Source organism: Parasteatoda tepidariorum, chromosome 5, assembly GCF_982258835.1.
Source record: "Parasteatoda tepidariorum strain Cologne lab strain chromosome 5, Ptep-v5.0, whole genome shotgun sequence".
In the NCBI taxonomy this organism is placed as follows: Eukaryota; Metazoa; Arthropoda; class Arachnida; order Araneae; family Theridiidae; genus Parasteatoda; species Parasteatoda tepidariorum.
This window is the reverse complement of record NC_141759.1, coordinates 49,649,432-49,671,067: the sequence shown is the minus strand read 5'-3', so window position 1 is coordinate 49,671,067 and position 21,636 is coordinate 49,649,432. Positions and strand designations below refer to the sequence as shown.

The window sequence follows — 21,636 nt, the reverse complement described above, 5'->3', positions numbered from 1 at the left end:
TCGCATTAGTTTACATTTATCAAAGTGGAGAAAAGTTTAACTTTTGTATTAAAAATGTGGCAACATATTCGATACGTAAATAGAACGCTTCGCTTTGATATATTTGTCACTGTTCATAATTGTTATAATAAGTTTTTCTTCTTCTTTCCACGCTCTATTTTTTTTTTCTTAAGCGATGACGATAATTTTTGTAGCGATATGGAAATTGATACCATAAAAAATTATATGGAAATAGAAATTGATACCATAAAAAACTATATAGAAATCGAAATTGATACCATAAAAAATTAATTCGTTTTCGTGTTCTTTTCATGTATTTAGCATTTTAGTTTTTAGTTTTCTTAAGCGTTGTAGCTATATAATATATTAAATAGGAATTTAATTGTTTTTGAAGGAACGATCACACTTACCTTGGATCTCTTTGGTTTTTCTATTCTTTATTTTAACAGTTTTTATTAAATGTAATTAGTTATTTTCAGAAAGTTTCAGTTTGCAGGTAAGCACTTAGATTTTAATATTGAAGTTTCATGATTTGCTTTCATAGTAATTGTTGTACTAAAGTATTCGATGACTTCTTGAAAACCTGATTACTGACATGGCAGAACCGCCTTCCAAAAAACTTTGTATTTTGTCAAAGAAAAAGATATTAAGAGATTCTCAAAGAGGAAGAAGGGTCCAAGAAACGTCTGTGGAACGTCAAAGAAGGATGGAACATGACCGAATTTCGACAAGCAATTCCAGAACCGTGATAAATAACAAACTTTTAAAGAAATTACCTGGTGCTCTGGAAATTTACAAGTCTATCGACGCTGCCATGGGAATAGATCAAGTTATCAACTATCCGACAGAATTTTTGAACTCATTGGAACCACCTGGAGTGCCTGCACATAAATTAGAATTGAAAATTGGAGCAACAATTAAACTGTTAAGAAATTTGGATCCACCTGCATTGTGTAATGGAACAAGATTTATTGAGAAAAAATTGATGTCTAATGTTATTGAAGCTATGATTATAACAGGACATTCAACAGGAAATAGTGTTCTTATTCCTCGCATCGATTCATATCTTCAGACAATCCGTTTAAGTTTAAACGACTTCAGTTTCCTGTTCGACTTAGTTTTGTGATGAGAATAAATAAATCTCAGGGACAATCTTTAAAAATCGATGGTCTTGACTTGCAGAAGCCTTGCTTTTCACATGGACAGCTTTATGTTGGCTGCTCAAAAGTTGGTGATGAAAAGAACTTATATTTATTGGCACCAAATGGAAAAACTAAAAATATTGTTTATAAAGAAGTTTTAGAAGAATAGGAAGAATTATATACTAGCTGTATGCTGACTGACACAAGTTTTATTTTATTGCTGTTTCTTAAATATGTTATTAACTGCGTTTTAAATTTCAGCTATTGGCCAATGATGATTTCGAAAGCAACTTTTGTATGCTTTTGCAGTTTCAGAGGCCTTTTTTTTTTAAAAAAAAAAAGTCTCCACCTGATAGATATATTATAGGTCAGGTTACCATAGGCCTTAGGTTACCATAGCAAAGTTACATCTTCAAACATCCTCAAGAGCTATAATACATCTGCAGCAGAACTGGATATGAAGACAAAATTGCAGGCCAGGAACACTTTAATTGTCCACTAATCTTCAGATTTCCTGCTATGTTTCAAAAAACTTTATTTGTGAAAACCTTTAGCGTGGCGGACAGCTGGCCGACTTAGGCGGCTAGTAAGTAAATAAATAAAACAGTAGAAAATTTTATATAGGAATAGTTGTAGACATTTTTTTAATGAAGTATGAATTGACATTTTTTTCTTTCCTGTATTAATAAAGTTACTCTTTTTTCCCCACTACTAAAAATATTAATGTCGTTAAGAAACAGTGAAACTTACCAATGCATTTTTCTTTCTCCATTTTGTACCCAGGGAGACAGTCGCACGAGTATTTGGAGGCATTTAGTTTGTCATTATTGCAAGTAAAGAATTCTCCTTTCTTTTGACACGCCTCTTTCCCTCCGTTGTCCTCGCATCCAGTTTTAACTGAAATACAATACAAAATTTCATTTGCGATGTGGGAAATAGTTGTAAAATTTTTTTGTAAGAAATATGAATTGACATTTTTTTCTTTCCTGTATTAATAAAGTTACTCTTTTCTCCCTACTACTAAAAATATTAATGCCGTTAAGAAGCAGTAAAACTTACCAATGCATTTTTCTTTCTCCATTTTGTACCCAGGGAGACAGTCGCACGAGTATTCGGAGGCATTTAGTTTGTTATTATTGCAAGTAAAGAATTCTCCTTTCTTTTGACACGCCTCTTTCCCTCCGTAGTCCTCGCATCCAGTTTTAACTAAAATACAATAAAAAAATTCGTTCGTGATATGGGAAACAGTTGTAAACATTTTCTGCAAGAAGTATGAATTGACATTTTTTTCTTTCCTGTATTAATAAAGTTACTCTCTTTTCCCTACTACTAAAAATATTAATGTCGTTAAGAAACAGTAAAACTTACCAATGCATTTTTCTTTCTCCATTTTGTACCCAGGGAGACAGTCGCACGAGTATTTGGAGGCATCTAGTTTGTCATTATTGCAAGTAAAGAATTCTCCTTTCTTTTTACACGCTTCTTTCCCACCGTTGTCCTCGCATCCAGTTTTAACTGAAATACAATAAAAAATTTTATTTGTGATATGGGAAATAGTTGTAAACATTTTTTGTAAGAAATATGAATTGACATTCTTTTCTTTCCTGTATTAATAAAGTTACTCTTTTCTCCCTACTACTAAAAATATTAATGTCGTTAAGAAACAGTGAAACTTACCAATGCATTTTTCTTTCTCCATTTTGTACCCAGGGAGACAATCGCACGAGTATTCGGAGGCATTTAGTTTGTTATTATTGCAAGTAAAGAATTCTCCTTTCTTTTGACACGCCTCTTTCCCTCCGAAGTCCTCGCATCCAGTTTTAACTAAAATACAATAAAAAAATTCGTTTGTGATATGGGAAACAGTTGTAAACATTTTTTGCAAGAAGTATGAATTGACATTTTTTTCTTTCCTGTATTAATAAAGTTACTCTTTTTTCCCCACTACTAAAAATATTAATGTCGTTAAGAAACAGTGAAACTTACCAATGCATTTTTCTTTCTCCATTTTGTACCCAGGGAGACAGTCGCACGAGTATTTGGAGGCATTTAGTTTGTCATTATTGCAAGTAAAGAATTCTCCTTTCTTTTGACACGCCTCTTTCCCTCCGTTGTCCTCGCATCCAGTTTTAACTGAAATACAATAAAAAATTTCATTTGTGATATGGGAAATAGTTGTAAACATTTTTTGTAAGAAATATGAATTGACATTTTTTTCTTTCCTGTATTAATAAAGTTACTCTTTTCTCCCTACTACTAAAAATATTAATGTCTTTAAGAAACAGTAAAACTTACCAATGCATTTTTCTTTCTCCATTTTGTACCCAGGGAGACAGTCGCACGAGTATTTGGAGGCATCTAGTTTGTCATTATTGCAAGTAAAGAATTCTCCTTTCTTTTTACACGCTTCTTTCCCTCCGTTGTCCTCGCATCCAGTTTTAACTGAAATACAATAAAAAATTTTATTTGTGATATGGGAAATAGTTGTAAACATTTTTTGTAAGAAATATGAATTGACATTTTTTTCTTTCCTGTATTAATAAAGTTACTCTTTTCTCCCTACTACTAAAAATATTAATGTCGTTAAGAAACAGTGAAACTTACCAATGCATTTTTCTTTCTCCATTTTGTACCCAGGGAGGCAGTCGCACGTGTAATTGGAGGCATTTAGTTCGTCATTATTGCAAGTAAAGAATTCTCCTTTCTTTTTACACGCCTCTTTCCCTCCGTAGTCCTCGCATCCAGTTTTAACTGAAATATGATAAAATAATTTAAATTGTATCATTTGGAATAGGTGTAAATTAATTTTAAGAATAAAAGCACCTTATTGATAATTTTGTCTTTTTGCATATACTTTAGATACATTTCAGCTTTGAAACTAATATTTTTTCACTTTCTCATTTTAATTTGTTTCTAAGCATACTGCATCAAAATTTCATGTGTTTTTGTTGATTATTCCAGTAAATAATCACGGAAATACCTTAAACTGCTTAAATGTGTCATTTTGAAGCTCTTAGGAAAAGCGTTTTATTTTTAAAATTTTAAGCTCGTTTTTGATTTGGAAGAACTTCAAACCCTCTGAAAAGGATTGATTTGTATAACCAAGATTATGGTCCTCCATATTGAAAATAATTTTACGCTTAAGTGTCTGTTATAGTATATTTTATCTTCGATTTGGAGGAGCTTAGTTACACTCTTATTGAATTACAAATTTGTTATTGCATCTGAAAGAAACCGTATTGTTATATTATATTGACCAAAAATTATCTGCTGGTAAATAGCCATTACATATAAATCAAAACACAATTTATCTATGAAGAACAATAATCGTAACATTAACTTCATTATGTGCATTACGTTAAAATAAACGTTATTTTCGAACTGTTATCTTTATTTGTGTAAGTTGAAAACTGCCCCAACTGAATGACTTTTCCTCGAAAATAATGTGCTCCATGTGTGGGACTACACCTAAACTCTAATTTCAGCGAGACTACTGATTATTTTTTTTATATCAGTTAACCTTGCAGACGAATTTTTTTCGTTCAAAGAAATTCTTAGATAAATCTGATGGTACATCTGAACACGGTAAATCTTCCGCATATTTTGAGAGTCACTTCGTCATGATATTTAACTTTTGTACTAAAAAATGGAAACAAGTCACTTACTCTATAGGTAGAAAAGAAAAAGACTTCGATAATTCTAAATAGTATTCACGTGAATACGTTTGTAGACGACATCACAATGTAGAAGCCAAGTACTGTCAATTACAACAATCAAAATAAACGTCAGACAAGATGATGAAGAATTATGCTGTACTATGCGAAACTTATAAATGGCTCTCTCTTATTTTACAACGTTTATGATTTTGCATTATGTATCTTTCGTCACTCTAATTGTGCGTTGCGCGTACATTCTTGTGCTCTTTGAAGAGCTTTAAATTACTGTTTTGTACATCAGATACCCTTTAATTCATAAATTTTAGCCTGTAAAGTAGAAGAAACATACAGTATAACATCACAGAGAACAGAATAAAACTGTTGATTATTATGAGAATAACTAGAAATCAATTTATCAATGTTTTGCTGTCATTTTCATTTCACGAGAATATACTGTAATACGTCAGAGTTAATATCTTACTAATGATGGAACATTTAAAACCTGTTGAGTTCTAATGCATTTTTTATATTCGTATCTTTAGTTAATTTTTGTTAGACTTGCGCTCCCGCGTCAGAATTATCTGTCATACGGTATAATACTAAATTGTCATATTGTCATTGCATCTTAGTCAATGTGTAAATATAATTTTTTATTTGTGCTTTTCGTGATTTAATTTTTTTCGCTATTTGTTATAATGAATTTTAAAAATCTTTTTCTTTTGAGACCATGAGAATCATGTAGAAGGAAATTTACAATAAAATGACGGTTAAGTGCTGACAAGAGAGTGAAATTTAAGAATTAATATAATATATTAATTCAAAATTTAGGAACAATATTTTTTTATTTAATATTAAATATATGCTGTTACCTATGCAGTTGCTACTTTCTAATTTATATCCAGGTTCACAGATGCAACTGTAGTTAGATTTATCTTGTTCCTTATTAACGCATGTCCAGTGTTTTCCTTTTGCTGCACATATCTTGCTACCTTCTATTTCTTCGCATCCTATATTTCAAGGGGAAAATAAATAAGTTTATATGTGATTCTTGAACTCTCAAGTGTATGAATTGTTTTTTTAAAAATACTTTTTTTGAAATTGTTAGTTTTATCATATATAATCTGCATAGCATTGTCTATCTTTAAACAAAGTTTGGTTAGGTTCTTTGCATATTTGAAGCAATCGATTATATTATATTATATAATACACTATAATACTATATTATATAATACACATAGCAATCAATAAGGTAATAAAAAATAGACTCGTTAGTTATAATACGTTATACTCGATAAATATTTTTTTAAAGTTATTGTTTCAGATAATTTAACCCACGCACTAAAATATATTTTAAAGGGTGAATTAGTAACAGGGACAAAGGTGACAAATTCTTAATATATAGTATTGTGACCAAACCTAGTTATTACTGATAACCTCATTATGTTTTTTTTATCAAATTATAAATTAATTATAATGTATTTTTAGCTTCGATTTTAACCGGATACAAAATTGTTTCTCTTTTAGTCTAAGAATTTACCATATTTCACCCACATGGGTAGGATGAGGAATTATTTGAACCTTCCACTCCTATTTCTTTCACCGCGTAACATTCTAGGGGATAATTTAAAAATATTTATAGTGAAGAGCTTCAGTGATTAGTTAACTGTGAGAGAGGCAACATTTTTCTGACGAATTGAAAAAAATATATACAAAATGTAGGTACAGTATTATATGTATTTTTAAAAACCGTAATTTTAAACAACACACAAAAATATACTATGCCTTTTTGACATGCTTTGTAATTACATTGAAAATTTATTTTATCGAGGAGAAAGGAACAGGGGAAAACGTATTTTTTTTTACTTTAACATTTGGAAACAAATAATACGCACAATATTTTAACAATCTTTGTCATTGCTCCGAAAATTTTCTCTATCAAAAGTGAACTTTTACTCATTCAAATTGGATTACTTGTTTTAATAATTATGCTGTAAAACACTTATTTCCTTCAAAAAAACTTAAAATGATGCTTTTGAAAAATTATCATAACCCTTCGTTACAAAATAAATTCTAAAAGTGCAGTAAGTATAAATGCCACTTTTTCAAGTAAATATCCCATTGTAACTATTAGCCAATAAGGATGCTACACCAGAGAAATGGCACGTCAATCAGGGGAAATTTTAATATAAAATAAAGCATGTTGTGATTTATAAATTATTAAATTTTCAACACATTCATGTAAATTAAGTAGCTGTTGCGACACCTATAATGCTCATATAAATAGAGGTTCCACAGAAACTTTCTCAAACTCAATTGGCAGTTGAACATTATTTCGAGTTTTAAAAAAAATTGTGAATCCTCCTGTAAGAAGAAAATATGTCTACCATCACGTCTTTGACTTTGATAAGGATTTGTATGTTTAATTTTATTATTTGTATGTTTAAATGACCCACTTAGTTCATTTTTTAGTTACTATAGTATGAATTATTTTTTGTGTATTAAAGCTTCAATGTTGAGAGCAGGTTATTATACAACTGAGTCTAGTAATTTTTTAAGTTTAATGTGCAAAATGAGTAATTTCCTATTGTACTTTACTTGAGAAGCATTATTTAAACAAATATGCCACTTCATTGAGTTATTTTCACGAAATTGTATTTTTTAGTTATTTGTCGCCTATTCGTCATTGATTGTCTATACTCGTAGTCTAAACTAGAACACAATATCGAAGATAATTTTCGATGACTTGCAATCATTTTGGTAAAGAAGGGCCTATTTGAAACTGTGATGGCAAGTTAATTACACTTACTGAACATGAAGCAAATTTATTGATAGACACTAAAATGAAATACAGAGGCTATCTTAATGCTAGGGAAGTTTATGAAGCAACATGCGCGACAGAATTTGATAAATCGGAAACATTTATTGATCGTTGGTGTCCCTTAGCTTATAAAATTTACAAGTTTTGAGATAAAAGATTATGTATTTGGTGAGAATGCTTTGTCGAAAAACACGTTGCTGCCTTATCGTAAAATTCAACTTCCCGTTTTTAATGGGGCTATCAGAAACTGCGTATGTGCTTGGGAACTACTTTAAAAAATGACTTAACTCTCGATTTGGATAATTATAATACATTTTTCTCTCAATCATAAGCCTTAATTAAAGGAAGCATTGCTGATGAGTTGATTAAAACTTTTCCACAGTGTAGAGATGAAATGCACGTATGCAAAAATTAGAGAATATCAGTAGATTTGGAAGAGAGGGGCTATTGATTCAAGTTTACGTGAGTGATATGCTTTATCTTTCCCTGGAAAAAGATTGCAATCGTGCAAGCGTTGGAGACCTTAGACGCAACTACAGATTATGTATCAATGTTGTTCAACATGATCATGAGTAAAAAGGAATCTGTGAAAGTCCATGCTAATAATTTGCATTTTCATAATAAAATATTTTATGTTGCATAAAATTTTATTGTCTTGTTGTTTAAAAATCAGGTATTTTAGGCTTTTAATTTGAGATTTAATTATAAAATAGATTACTTCTAAAAGCATGAGCACATTAAGTTAATTATACTCACTAATTTTATTAAATTTAGTTCAGATAATTGGCAAAGTCTTGAAATTTTTTATCAGATAATGTACTTATCCATTAAATCAAATAGTTAATAAATAAACAAATGATCATTAATCTAATAGTTATTATCATAATATAAACAACTCTTACAGATTTAACTCAAACCGAAATAAATACGTTCTATGCTCATATTAATAGCTAAAATATGATTCGAGATTTTAAAAAAATGCAAATGCCCAGCGCGTCACATTTATGCTTTAAAAGCATATTTTGATAGCAAAAATCTAGTAAATGAAACTATTTTTTTTCATTCGCTGAATAGTTAGTCCACTGAAAAATTTCATAAATCATCGTAAAAGTTTTATACAAAGAAGTTCATTTATAGTCTTATATTAAAAAACCGAACGCATTTGCTCAGGTATAACAGAAAAGTTTTAATGAAATGAACATGCTTTCGGACTATCATTCATGCACAAACTCTGCAATTTTGTTCACATTTTTATGTCCTGAATAGATGTAAGAATAAAAGAAAGCAAACTAAAAATTTAAAGTTGGAGGCAGAGGAAAAAAAAAGAAATAAGCCCAGGTCTTAATCAAAAGGACATCATTTTGAAATATTATTTATCGTATTTCAACGGAAGTAAGCCTATATGCCTATAAGCAGCTGCCTGTTTTTCTGATAATTCTTCCTCAGACATTTTCTGGTTGTACCGGTACTCAGCCTGCCGGTACTTTTTACTGTAAAATCCATTTTTACCGAAACATGTTATGAGACAAAAATTCTGATAAGTCACACTTTTACCGTAGTAATTAAAGTACAATCATTGACTCACTTTAATAAATTATGGACTGAGATTAAATTTTCAATTGTAAATATATGCATTTTATGGTTCAAAGACCTATAGTGTCGTAACTTTATACAGTATTGGGATTCGTAATTAATTACTGTCTATTTTGAGAACGCTGTTGCCAAAAAGATAATTTTTGCTTAAAATAAACCAATTCTTATTGCTTGTAATTCCCTGATATTATATATATATATATATATATATATATATATATATATATATATATATATATATATATATATATATATATATATATATATATATATATATATATATATATATATATATATATATATATATATGTATATATATAAAGAGAGAGAGACAGTTAGCAGGACACCCTGTTTCAGTGTTCTTGAAAATAGAAAGTTATAAAATTAATTTTCACCTTTCCGACATTTTGAGTCTGAGAAACCCGGAGGACAAGTACATTTGTATCCTCCGCTCACTGTTGTGTCGCAAGTTCCACCATTTCTACAGATTCCTTGATTCTTATAACATATGTCTGAAAACAAAAATATCTGACTTAATGAAATCTAGAGAAAAAAAAGTTACATAAAAATATCGAATATAACAAGATAGAAGAAAAAATTCACTGTATTTGAACAAAAGCAATTCCATAAAAACTAGCAAGTAACAAAATTTTCATTCATCTTATTTAAAGAAGTTTAAGTAGATACCTGCAAATGACGTCAGCCTGTGTATTAACGTTTTGCGCATGCTCAGAGATATGTAAACAGAATATCCCCTAGATCAGATTGTAATTTTATAAAATCCCCTATAAGATATGTCTTATGATGTTTTGCTTAGATTGTGTTAATATGAAACTTAAAAAAATTAAAATTTTATGCTGTAAAATTAATGTATCAATAATGTAATCAAAAAGGAAATGTTATTTATTAACGAAATCGAAATCAGTTGGGTAAAATAACAGTTCGTAATAAAAATTATTTTAGAAAGCATAGCATTTTAAGCATAGATCATTCTCTATAAATAAATCCAAACCAGTGGGTTCGTTAATATGGAACTCATATATGACAAATAAGAAATCTAAATAAGAAATGCTTGATAAATAAATTTAATTTATGATAAAATAAATGTATGCTTGTTTTTATTACTTAATTTTTCCACCTCTCTAATTTTAACTTCTGGTTTTAAAACTTAAGACGAATAATCGCATGTAATAAAATAATGAAACATTTTTATTAATCAATTGTACTAAAAGTTTGAGAAAATTTTTTCTTCTTTTATGCATGAAACTTTTTTAGTTTTGATTGAAAACTACTCGAAATAAATGTCATTTTTTCTCTGTCATTTTACTAATTCTTTCACGTTAAAGAAAACAAATGAACGGTATACGTGACAGGCATATTTTAAGCAGCTAAATCATGAAACAGTTATTGATTAAGAGAAGACAACGATTTATAAGGTTTTTAAACATGATTAACATTTTTAATTCCAGACATAAATACTTGTTTGAAATGTTGTAAATTTTTAAAATTGCTAATAAGAATTTTAATAATAAGTAAACCTTTTTAGTAAGCAAAGATAAAGTTTTATAAGCATTGCACACTACTATTAAAAATTTCATTTCAATATTTTTCCGGAATGTACATCTTTAAATATTCTATCATGCATTTTTCTTTTAACTGTCAACAATGAATAATATCTAGGAATCAAAATAATTAATGGTCTTGGTGTTAAATGACATATATATATATATATATATATATATATATATATATATATATATATATATATATATATATATATATATATATATATATATATATATATATATATATATATATATATATATATATATATACCGTTTGTGCATACATATCGAGTTTAATATTATATTATAAATTAATTCAGTTTGACGCACTACACGTTTCATTTTTAAATCTCCAGAGAAACTGATTTGAAATATTTAGATCTTGAGTAATTGGGAAGAAGATCCCAATTTGATTTACACATCAGCTCGCGTTTCAATTTTGAAAGTTAATTATGCTCAAGTTAGAACCTGATCACTTTCCACGGCAGAAATGAGTTTTAACTGCCATTTAATGTAATTACACTACCCAAAAGGGGTGTTTTACTAATTATCAAATTCATTTGTAAAAATAGTTCAATAGTGAAAAAATTGACTCTGCAATCTCTCAAATTTCTCCAAGCAACTAAAGAGCGTACACATTCTGAAATTTTACTTATAAATATAATGAGAAGCAATTATATCGAAACAAGAATGAGCAAACAAATAATGAGGAAAAATTATAAGAGAGAAAGATGATGGATTCGTTTATTAATGAAATGAGCTCTCGTTAACTTTAGATGGAATTTCTTTTCAAGGAGCACTTGTAATACTCACGTGATTAATAACTTTAACTTTTCACTCAAACCTTACTATTAACTTTAAAATTTAATGCCGTGCTCTTAATTGTAACAAAACACATCATACATAAGGTGTTTTTTTATACCAAATTATAGACTTAGTTTTTTAAATGATAAAACTTTAAGTTTTTTTGTTCAATTGAAAAATTTTTATACAAATAATTTTATTGTAACAGAAATTCTCTTGGATAATATTACGCTGTTTATTTTTTAATTAAATGGAAGAAGCTACTACGCCAGTCAATTTCAAATTTCAAAATGATATCATTAACCTTACTCAGCCTTTTATCATTAACCTTACTCAGATTTAGCTTCTAAAATTTCTTTTTTCAATGTATCTATAAAAAGTGGAATAGTTGAAACATAAACTAGCCTCAGTCTATCTTTAAATCTTTAAATTTGTTTTTTAAAGACAAGGTCGTTTATTATAAGCGTGTTATAGTGTTCACTCAATTCAGTTGAAATAACGTATACATATTACACGTTTTAATAACACAGGTCTGCGATGAAAAAAATACGAGGGGTCTGATAGCTGAACTTAATGTATTTTTTTGTGCTGAAATGGAAAATAATGATGAAAAATGTCCATCACATCACGTTTTTTAGAAAAATTCAATTTTATTGGAATTTTTATGAACATTTACCATAAAAAAATTTTCATTTTTGAATTTCTTCCTTTTTTGATGGACCAGCATTCTACTTTGGTCAAATCTACAAAAGTACCCCTCTATCACTACTTCCTGTCACCGTTCCTCTCTCTGTAACAATTTCTCTATACCAATAGCGTCGGGAGAATCCTTATCTATGTCCGCTGACCTCTCAGAAGCACTAGCAAGCGTTATAGGGAGACATTTTAAAGTTTGCTTTTTTCTGTGCGTTTCGTGAAACATGGCTTTGAGTTCAAGACATTTTGAAAATTTCCCAGATGACTTTTGTTATACATGCAGTGAATATAGTGTAGTTAAAAATCATATGAGGAGCATTACAGACTATGTAAGACAACTTTATCTCGCTTATTTCGACTTGAAACTCGGAGATCAGGACAAATTTTGGGCACCTCATAAAGTTTGTGTGCAGTGTCTCAATGATCTACGCTTATGGCATCAAGGAAAGAAGACTGCTTTACGATTTGGAATTCCTATGACGTGGAGAGAGCCCCAAAACCACTTTGATGATTGTTATTTTTGTTCCTGCCGTGTTCGTGGGTATAACCGAAAAAATCAAAGACTAAACCTGGCTCTCGTCCTGAACAAAATCGAATATATCGACCCCAGTTTGAGCACTTGCGGTGATTTGAAAGTTATCTCCATGCTTCTTGGTTAAGAAGAGGGATTTATAAAGTACCCATGTTTCATTTTGTTAGTGGGACAGCCGTGACAAGACTCAACATTACGTCAAGAAAGAATGGCCGAAAAGACAAAATCTTGACCCAGGCACCAAGAACGTTATTCGAAACAGCTTAGTTGGTCCGAAAAAAATATTGTTGCTTCCGCTACATATAAAATTAGGTGTAATGAAGCAGTCTGTCAAGGCTGTTCCAAAAGATAGCAATTGTTTCAAATACCTGTGCAAAAAGTTTCCAGGTTTTTCCCAAGCTAAGTTGAAAGAAGGAATATTTGTTAGTCCAGATATCATGAAGGATAAAGAATTTAAGACTAACATGACAGAAATGGAAAATGAAGTTTGGGTTGCTTTTAAAGATGTCGTCAATAAATTTCTGGGTAACTACAAGGATCATGATTATAAGGAAATTGTAATGAAAATGCTGGACAAATTTAAAACGTTGGGTTGCTCCATGAGTGTAAAAATGCATTTCCTTCACTCACATGTGAACTTTTTCCCTGAAAATTTAGGAGCAGTTAGCGAAGAACAAGGGGACAGGTTCCATCAAGATATCAGAGATATTTAGCATAAATATCAAGGAAGATGGGACAAGAACATGTTCACTGACTACTGTTGGATGATAGCTCGGGATAAACCTGAGATTAAGCATGAAAGGAGATCATCAAAAATAAGTTTCCGAGGAAAATGAGTATATACATAAATAGAAACTTTTCTCTTTTGTTTTTTGCTTGTTTTGCTTTTTGTTTCAAACTTTCAGATACACCTACACAATATTTGTTATTCTTGGTTAATCGTCAATTTTACGTAAATTATCTCAATAAGAACAAATTAAAATGGTATGTTGGTGATTTTCTTCTAGAAACTGATGTAAAATGTTACACAAAGAACTCATTATTTTCTCTTGACCAGAGGTGACTTCTGCTGTCTGGTAACAGTATTTTTTATTCATTTTAACCTATAAAATATCAGTTGATAGCTCAAAAATCAACTTTCTTTCACAAGATTAAATTTTACATAGATCAAAATGAATGAAGAGAAGAGTTACCGGATAATACATACAAAATTATTTTAGAGAATTCCTTTCCAAATAGGATTTTAGTAAAAACATTAATATCGATTTTATAAAAAATCCTGATGTGATTGGGGAAAATGAAGGTCATTCTCAAAATCAGCACATCAAATAACATATAAATCAACAATAACTTCTCTTGTATTTTTCAAAAAGTTCAATTTCGCAGGCTTGTGTAATTTATCCCTAAAAATTCTTCGGCTGACCGAATGATCCAGATTTGAATTTAAAAGATTTTCAAGTGTGTGCACGATATGAGCTTCAGTTGATTATTATGTTTGTGGTCCCCATAGAAACCGGTTTCTCCAATGGATTGTAGGCGCAATGGAAAGGTATTGGTATAGTGTATTTGACCATCTATGCTTCCTTTGTTAACAAAACGATGTTTTCTGCTGAGTAAGGAATTACCTCCTTCCACGACAACTGCCACCAAATGCACCAGCTTATTTCATGGTTACTGACAGTACATTACGAATAGTTTTAGAAAAAAAAACTAAAGCAACATATTTGATAAAATAAGTTGATATAGCCAAGCCAGTCGTCAACTTATCAAACTGTTTGATGGCAACCTTTCATTGGCAAATAGCTTTTAGTTAAATAAATTTAAAAATGAAGATGAACCAGTGATGGGAACAACTTGTTTACTGAATTAGAAAGCTAGTTACTTGACTAGCACAGGGCTAAACGACATCCTGTCAGTCGAAAAAAAACATGTCTTGCAAAGTGTTTCATCACCTCTAACAGCTGCACAACTCTCGCATCGGTGTTTCATTCTGTTTACCAAGGTCCTTCTCAATCCCTGAGGCAACCGCACTTACTTTTTCATCAAGGCGCCCTTGAGTTCATAGGTTGTCTTTTGAGCTGTCTTTCGAGCTGCAATCAAGCGTCCAAGGGCATCCCATACTTACTAGATAGTATTAAGATTAGAGGACACTGCAAACGACTCCAACCGTTGAATATCCTCCGATTGGAGATATTCATATACCAACTGAGCCCTGTGTGGACGAGCGTTACCGTTCATAGAAATGAAATTTGGCCCATATAATTAGGCCCGATGAAAAGTCTCACATGGGCTGCAAGAACCACGCCCTCTATCAAACTAAGGAAGGTCGGTATGCACATCCGCCTCGATGCTTGCTCTAACCATACGATCACCTCGAGTATAAGCGGTCCTTTCTGATATTGTTAGAGGGCCGATATTGACTAGTGGTATCTCTCCAGATGAGAACATATCTCGAGGTGCTGACCAGACTGATTCACGCATCATCACTGAAGGGAAAACACTCCCCAATCACCCTTTGTGAAAGACAGGTGTTCTAGTCATGAAACTAGACAATCCTTTTCGTGGTTTATGGTGAAAGTTTTTAGTGGATGTAGACTGCTGGTTTATAGGTAGGATATACACTACTGGGCTTCTGGATTGCATGCCAGCAGCATTAAGTCTCTGGGCTACTGTTTTCCGTGAAATGGATGTCTCGGTTGCAATATATTAGCTGCGTGACAGTTTAGTAGCTGTTATAGACTTTTCCTTTTTGGCAAAAATCTTAGAAAATGGTTTTCAGCCATCTTTCTTTCCCTATTGCGGCCTTTACCAAGACCATGAACTTATGATCCTATCTCTGTGAATTGTCTCCATAGCGTGGACACTACATTTCTTGGAATCCCGAGGACCCTACAACAGGAAGCATGTAATTGATCCGCCTCGAGCCTTTTAACTAACTACCCTCTTGTGACATCGTCTCAATGACAACCAATTATATTAACGAAGGAGTAAGCAAAGAAATTTAAAAAAACAAAACAAAGATTCGGCTAAGCTGTTTTAAAACATAGAGAGGTGACAGTGCAAAGCTTGGAGAGCCTTTTTTGCGTATAGGCCAGGGATGGGCAAACTACGGCCCGTGGGCCTACTGTGGCCCTCTGGAAGATTTTATCCGGCCCGCGGATAGAATTTTTATTTGCCGATCAGTGGCAAATATAAACAATATGCATCCATTTTCTTGTCGATTATGTTTAAAATTATTTCTGTTTTTCCTTTTTCAACAAAGTACTGATGAAGTTTTTGCTTTCTCTATTTTTGTTCTACAAAACATAAATTGATGGAAATAGTTAGCTCAGACAGCTTCAATTGGTAAAATGTTGAAAGCAAAAGTTCTTTATAGAATAGCCGTAGATTGGCTCCAACTAGCGCTTGTCTCTCTCGAGGAGCTGACTTATGGAATCTAATATAGGTAAATTGCACTTCACATTTGGCAGACTGCGCATTTTACGCTCCAAAGAGCGGACAATCTAACAATCAACTGAAGCAGTCGTTTCTAAATATTCTAAAGTTTTACAAATCATTACCAAAAGCTAGTTTCCGAAATTTAATATTTCATGCTCAGAAAATCAGTGCATGTTTGCTTAATCTTATACACTATCTGGCCATTAATGACCGGACACCTCTCATTTCGGATACATGAGGTGCTAGTATCAAGTCAGTAGGGCGTAGGGCCGCTACGCGCCCGAATCACAGCTTTAACCCTTCTAGGAAGGCTATCCACTAGATGTTGGTACACGGCGGCAGGTATTGCCCGCCATTCCTCCTGTAACATGGCGAAGAGTTGAGTGGTGGTTTTGGGGCGTTATAGTCTGGCCCTCAACCGGCGCTCCAACTCATCCCAGAGATGCTCAATTGGATTGATATCGGGACTTTGGGATGGCCAGTCAAGTTCTTGCACCCCCATTTCATCAAACCAGTCCGTGATGGCATGTGCTTTATGAATGGCAGCGTTATTGTGTTGAAACACAAACGGGCCATTACCGAACTGTTGCCACAGGGTGGGAAGCGCCGAATTGTCCAGGATGTCTCTATATCCTTCTGCGTTCAGGGTTCCACGCACTAACACCAAGGGTTCAAGGCCAAACCATGAGAAACAGGACCACACCATAATTCGTCCACCGCCGAACTTCACAGTGGTGACAATGCACTCCTGTAGGTACCGCTCTCCGGGCATTCGCCAGGTCCACACCCGTCCATCAGAGTGCCACAACATGTAGCGTGACTCATCACTCCACATGACGCTTTTCCATTGCTCTACTGTCCACTGGCGACGTGATCTGCAACACTGAAATCGGTGGCGGGCGTTTGATGGAGAGATGTTTGACTTATGTGCTGCTGCTCGTCCATGGAATCCTTGCGCAATCAGCTCCCGACGAATGGTACGTGTACTGGCAACACTGCCAGATGCAGCCCGGATGCTGGTAGCGACAGTGTTCAACAACATTTGTCAGTTTGCCTTCACAACACGTCGAAGAGATCGTCGATCCCTGTCGGACATTATTTTGGGCTTGCCGGGTCGGGACTGCGGTTTTATCACTCCCTCTCGTTCCCATTTCAACACGACGTCACCAACTGTTGACCGATGTATCTGAAACTTGTCGGAGATTGCACGTATTGAATGACCAAATCAGTGGGAGCCTATGATCATGTCCTTATCCGCCTCATTCAGCTCTCGCCGTCCACTCATTTTCACTGTTAACGCTCACATGGCCGTTGCCTGCTTGCGAATGGTCTTTCCCCCACCACAGGTTGCGTATTTATTCCGCCAGGACGAGTCCACCTGCCTTTCAAGGGGTGTCCGGTCATTAATGGCTAGATAGTGTATATGTGAGCAAGAGTTTTCAACTATGAACCTTAGAAAAAATCATTTCAGAAGTAGACTAACAGCAAAGCATTTAGCCTTGTTCCTTAAAATAAGCACATCTCACTTCCAACCTTAATGTAAGGAACTTTTAAAAATGAAATCGCAATTTCCTTCATCTCACTAAATATTTCAATTAAAACTTGTATATCACCTTTTTTTCTTATATTCTGAAGCTTTTACTTGGCCCACCAAACATTTTTTTTCTTCATTTTTGGCCCCTCGACCAAAAAAGTTTGCCCATCTCTGGTATAGGCACTACTTAATTTGATTTTATTTTTTTAAAAAAGTTGTTCCTCCGTTTAATTGCTTCATCAGTGAATACAAAGAAGTGTGTGTTTGTCTTTTAACTCCAGAATCGATTGTATCAGCATCATGAAATTTGAAGAAAATTGACCGGAAATTACATTTCGATCGTCTTAGAAATCATTTAATTTAAAAATTTTAATCTTCTGATTAAAAATATATATTGTTATAGATTTAATTATAAACGGTTCTTTCTTTCAAATCTTCTTAAGATAATATTAGTTACGTTTGCTAGCTTATATCTTTAATTAATTAAAAGGAAATTTATCTTATTTTATTCAAAATTTAAATTTTTTTCAAATTTGGTGATTCTGTGCTACAGATTGATGATGTGAAAGCCTGAATGTTCATTAAAGTCGCATTCGAACTGGATGATTTGAGTATCTTGACCAATGTTACTTTATCTAGCACATTTTCAGTCAATTAACTGGGGAGAGGGTATTTCGACGGTTCCGTTTTTTCAGTTCTGAGTATTTGATATGAAAATAAATATTGCAGGAAAAGGCTGCTTAAAGTAAATCCCGCGATTCAGATTAACACTATTGCGTACTCTCTACCACCTATTTCCACTTCTTGTTTACAATATAGTACGGACGTAAAATAGTTTCATAAGAAAGTAGATACTTATATTACTAAAAAGTACCATTGAAGGATGATAATCTTTATCATTTGAGAAAGATAATATAAATATAGAGTTAAGTTTAAATCAAGTGTTTTGAGAAATTGACATTCAATTTAAGATATGTGGAATTTTACCAATGAATATCAGTTTTAACATAGAATGTCTGAATAATCCGGTGTTGCATGAAAATATTTTTTGTATAGCATGCTTATTGTGGAATTGAATGGGCAAAGATAATTAAAACGTCAAATAGATATTTAGTTGGGTTTAGGCAATATTAAAGTCATTTTAAAAATTTTTATTATCGTAAAATAAATTGAATTCATACCATCTTTATCACAATTTTTTCCAGCGAATCCTGTAGTACATTTGCACTCGTAAGATTTGTCTACATTTTTACACTCGGCGCCATTCATACACGGATTAGAAGAACAAGGAGTTTTCGTACTATCTAAAAAATAAACACTATGAATTAAAAACAGGGTAATAAATAAACATTGTAATATTTGTTTTACTGTTTATTATTTTTAATGTGGAATTTAATAAAATTCAATAAATGAATATGTAACAACTCTTGGTCTAATCATAGGATATTTTTAGTAAAAAGGATTGGTGGGATGCTGAAAAAACGGATTCAGTGACAAAACTAGCTCAATATCATTAATTTTTTCAAATAAGGTTTTTACAAATTGTCGATTGCTTTGAAGTATCTGTACTTATTAACTATTATTTAAGTTTTTTTCACGGAGTAAGCTTCTGATTCTTTATTTATTTATATGTTTTATTTCAATTATACGTTTATAATAAATAGAATAATCTTGAAGAATAAAAACAAGTTTATGAAAAAAAAATAATAATAATTCTACATACATTTATTTTCTTGAAAAAAAAAACATTTAAAAATATGAAAAAAAATTGTAAACACACTCTTTGTTACATTTTCACTCGTCACAAACTATTACAATTTCACATATTGTCGCATTTTTCCTTCTCTCTTCCCTCTAAATGTGATATCATTCTAGGGAGGCCCAGGCTGCACCCTCAAAGTATAATAAGTATATTACTTACTGATGCTACTTCTTTACTTTATTGTAAACGGAAAATAAAAGAATTTACAATATTATTTTTTTGTTTTTGAATAGTCCGCATTATTTAAATGCAAACTTAACTAGGTTTTGTGAAATTTTCTTAAAAATACCATTGCAATTTTTTCCTGTGAATCCTTCCCGACAGTCACACTTGTACTTTCCTGGTGCAGTATCAACACAAGAGCCTCCGTTTTCGCAAGGATTTTCGGTGCATGGTCCTGAAAAAATATTTCATCACAGCTTTACAATTACTATTTTTAAACTAAAGGAAATTTTCGAAAAAACAGTGAAAACAAACGGCGAAATTTTATTTCTTAATAATGAAATGTAGATCACTGTAACTATTTTCTCTGCTAAAAAGTGTATTCTCCTTAAGTTAAAATGGATCCTAATAATCGCTCCTACTATTACTCATTCTTCTTTTTCTTTTCTTGAAGCTTAGTGGGTTTCAAATAAACTTTACTAAACTTAACTAAAACTTTTCAAATAAACTTATCGACGCATATTCCATTGTTGATATTACTCGAAGTAGGTGAGCTTGCTTTTCAACGTATTCTTTTCTTTTTCCGCATGCTCAAGAAGTAGAATTTATTTCTTACATTTTAAAAATCTTGTTGTTTTCAGATATTTATTAATACAGTCTAATTAATTCGGATAAGGTAGTCATTTTTATATATATTTGAAATAGTTTGATGATAGAGCGTATGGAAAAGGGATCATGTGCTTCTTTCTAAGGATTCCTCTGCATCGATGGTGCCCCTAAACAATCCGGTGCCTTCTGAAAAATAATGTTAAAATAAATAAAAAAAGTGCTTTCGGGTAAAAATTGGGTGTCAGCAATCAACCTATAATCCTGAAGGTTTTGATTATATGGTCTCTCATTTTTCCTTTTTAAAATTATTGCCCGTAAGCAGCGACATCATTACCTCAATTAGTGCCATGACAAGGATCTTTTGTCAACTGATTTGTTAGAATTTTACTTTTTAAAATAATTTTTAAGGAGCACTGGAATTGTCAGGGACAGACAGGGCCTTGCTCCGTATGCACAACCATCAAACTACACTGCTCAAAAAAATTAGGGGGGCAAGCAAAGAAAGTCAGAAAGTCGTGCGAGACATCCACAGAGCTGCATGAAATGGATAGTGCATACGTATCAATGCACGATACAGAAAAAAAGACGTAAAAACGTATGGAATTAATCTTTAATTCATGGAAACTATGGAAAAAAAAGCTGATTTAAGGCAACAATTGGTTTACATGTAAACGATAAAAAAGTAATGTTTGGAAGTGATGCAGTACTGTTAATAAGGCATGTGGTCTCCTCGAACAGCTAAGACTGTTGCACACCTGTTTCCCATGGATGCGATGATGGTATCGATGAGAGTTCGGGGAATACAGTTCCACTCCTAAAGAAGGGCAATCTCCAAGTCACGGAGAATTAATGGAGGGCTTGGTCTCGCAGCAATGCGTCGCCCGAGCACGTCCCAAACATGCTCGATTGGATTCAGGTCAGGAGAGGGTGTAGAGTATTCCATACGTTATATTGTTTCAGCTTCCAGCATGCTCTTCACAAGACGAGCTGTATGTGGTCTCGCATTATCATCTTGTAAAACAAAGGAATCACCAATGGCTGCTGCGTAGGGTATGACATGAGGTCTCAATATCTCGTCTGCATATCTGCGGGCCGTCAAAGTACCGTTCCGAATGATATGCAGGTCCGTACGTCCACCTATGCTTATTCCACCCCACACCATCCAACCAGCTCGTCTGTAGTGTGACCTTTCACGAATGAAAGTGGGGTTATTTCGAGTTCCCCTTTCCCTCCACACCAAAACACGTCGGGTGTCACTCTCCAGACTGAATCGAGACTCGTCTGTAAACAATACATGGCTCCAATCACGTTGCTCCTAATCTTGA

At 32.5% G+C, this 21,636-nt stretch overlaps 1 protein-coding gene across 14 annotated transcripts in view; it reads right to left on the bottom strand.

Annotated features, from left to right (window-relative positions):
• Positions 1–21,636, bottom strand: part of LOC107447641 (uncharacterized) — a 143,776-nt gene that overhangs the window by 78,912 nt on the left and 43,228 nt on the right. For 13 of the 14 annotated variants that reach the window (XM_087163869.1, XM_087163870.1, XM_087163871.1 and 10 more), the window contains exons 6-16: positions 19,830–19,937; positions 18,960–19,082; positions 9,605–9,721; positions 5,668–5,805; positions 3,747–3,893; positions 3,438–3,584; positions 3,129–3,275; positions 2,820–2,966; positions 2,511–2,657; positions 2,202–2,348; positions 1,893–2,039 (exon numbers count right to left, since the gene is read on the bottom strand). In XM_087163869.1, the coding sequence (XP_087019995.1) occupies positions 1,893–2,039; positions 2,202–2,348; positions 2,511–2,657; positions 2,820–2,966; positions 3,129–3,275; positions 3,438–3,584; positions 3,747–3,893; positions 5,668–5,805; positions 9,605–9,721; positions 18,960–19,082; positions 19,830–19,937 (1,515 nt within the window). The remainder of the gene's footprint in view (positions 1–1,892; positions 2,040–2,201; positions 2,349–2,510; positions 2,658–2,819; positions 2,967–3,128; positions 3,276–3,437; positions 3,585–3,746; positions 3,894–5,667; positions 5,806–9,604; positions 9,722–18,959; positions 19,083–19,829; positions 19,938–21,636) is intronic. The other variant, XM_087163883.1, reaches the window with a different exon arrangement.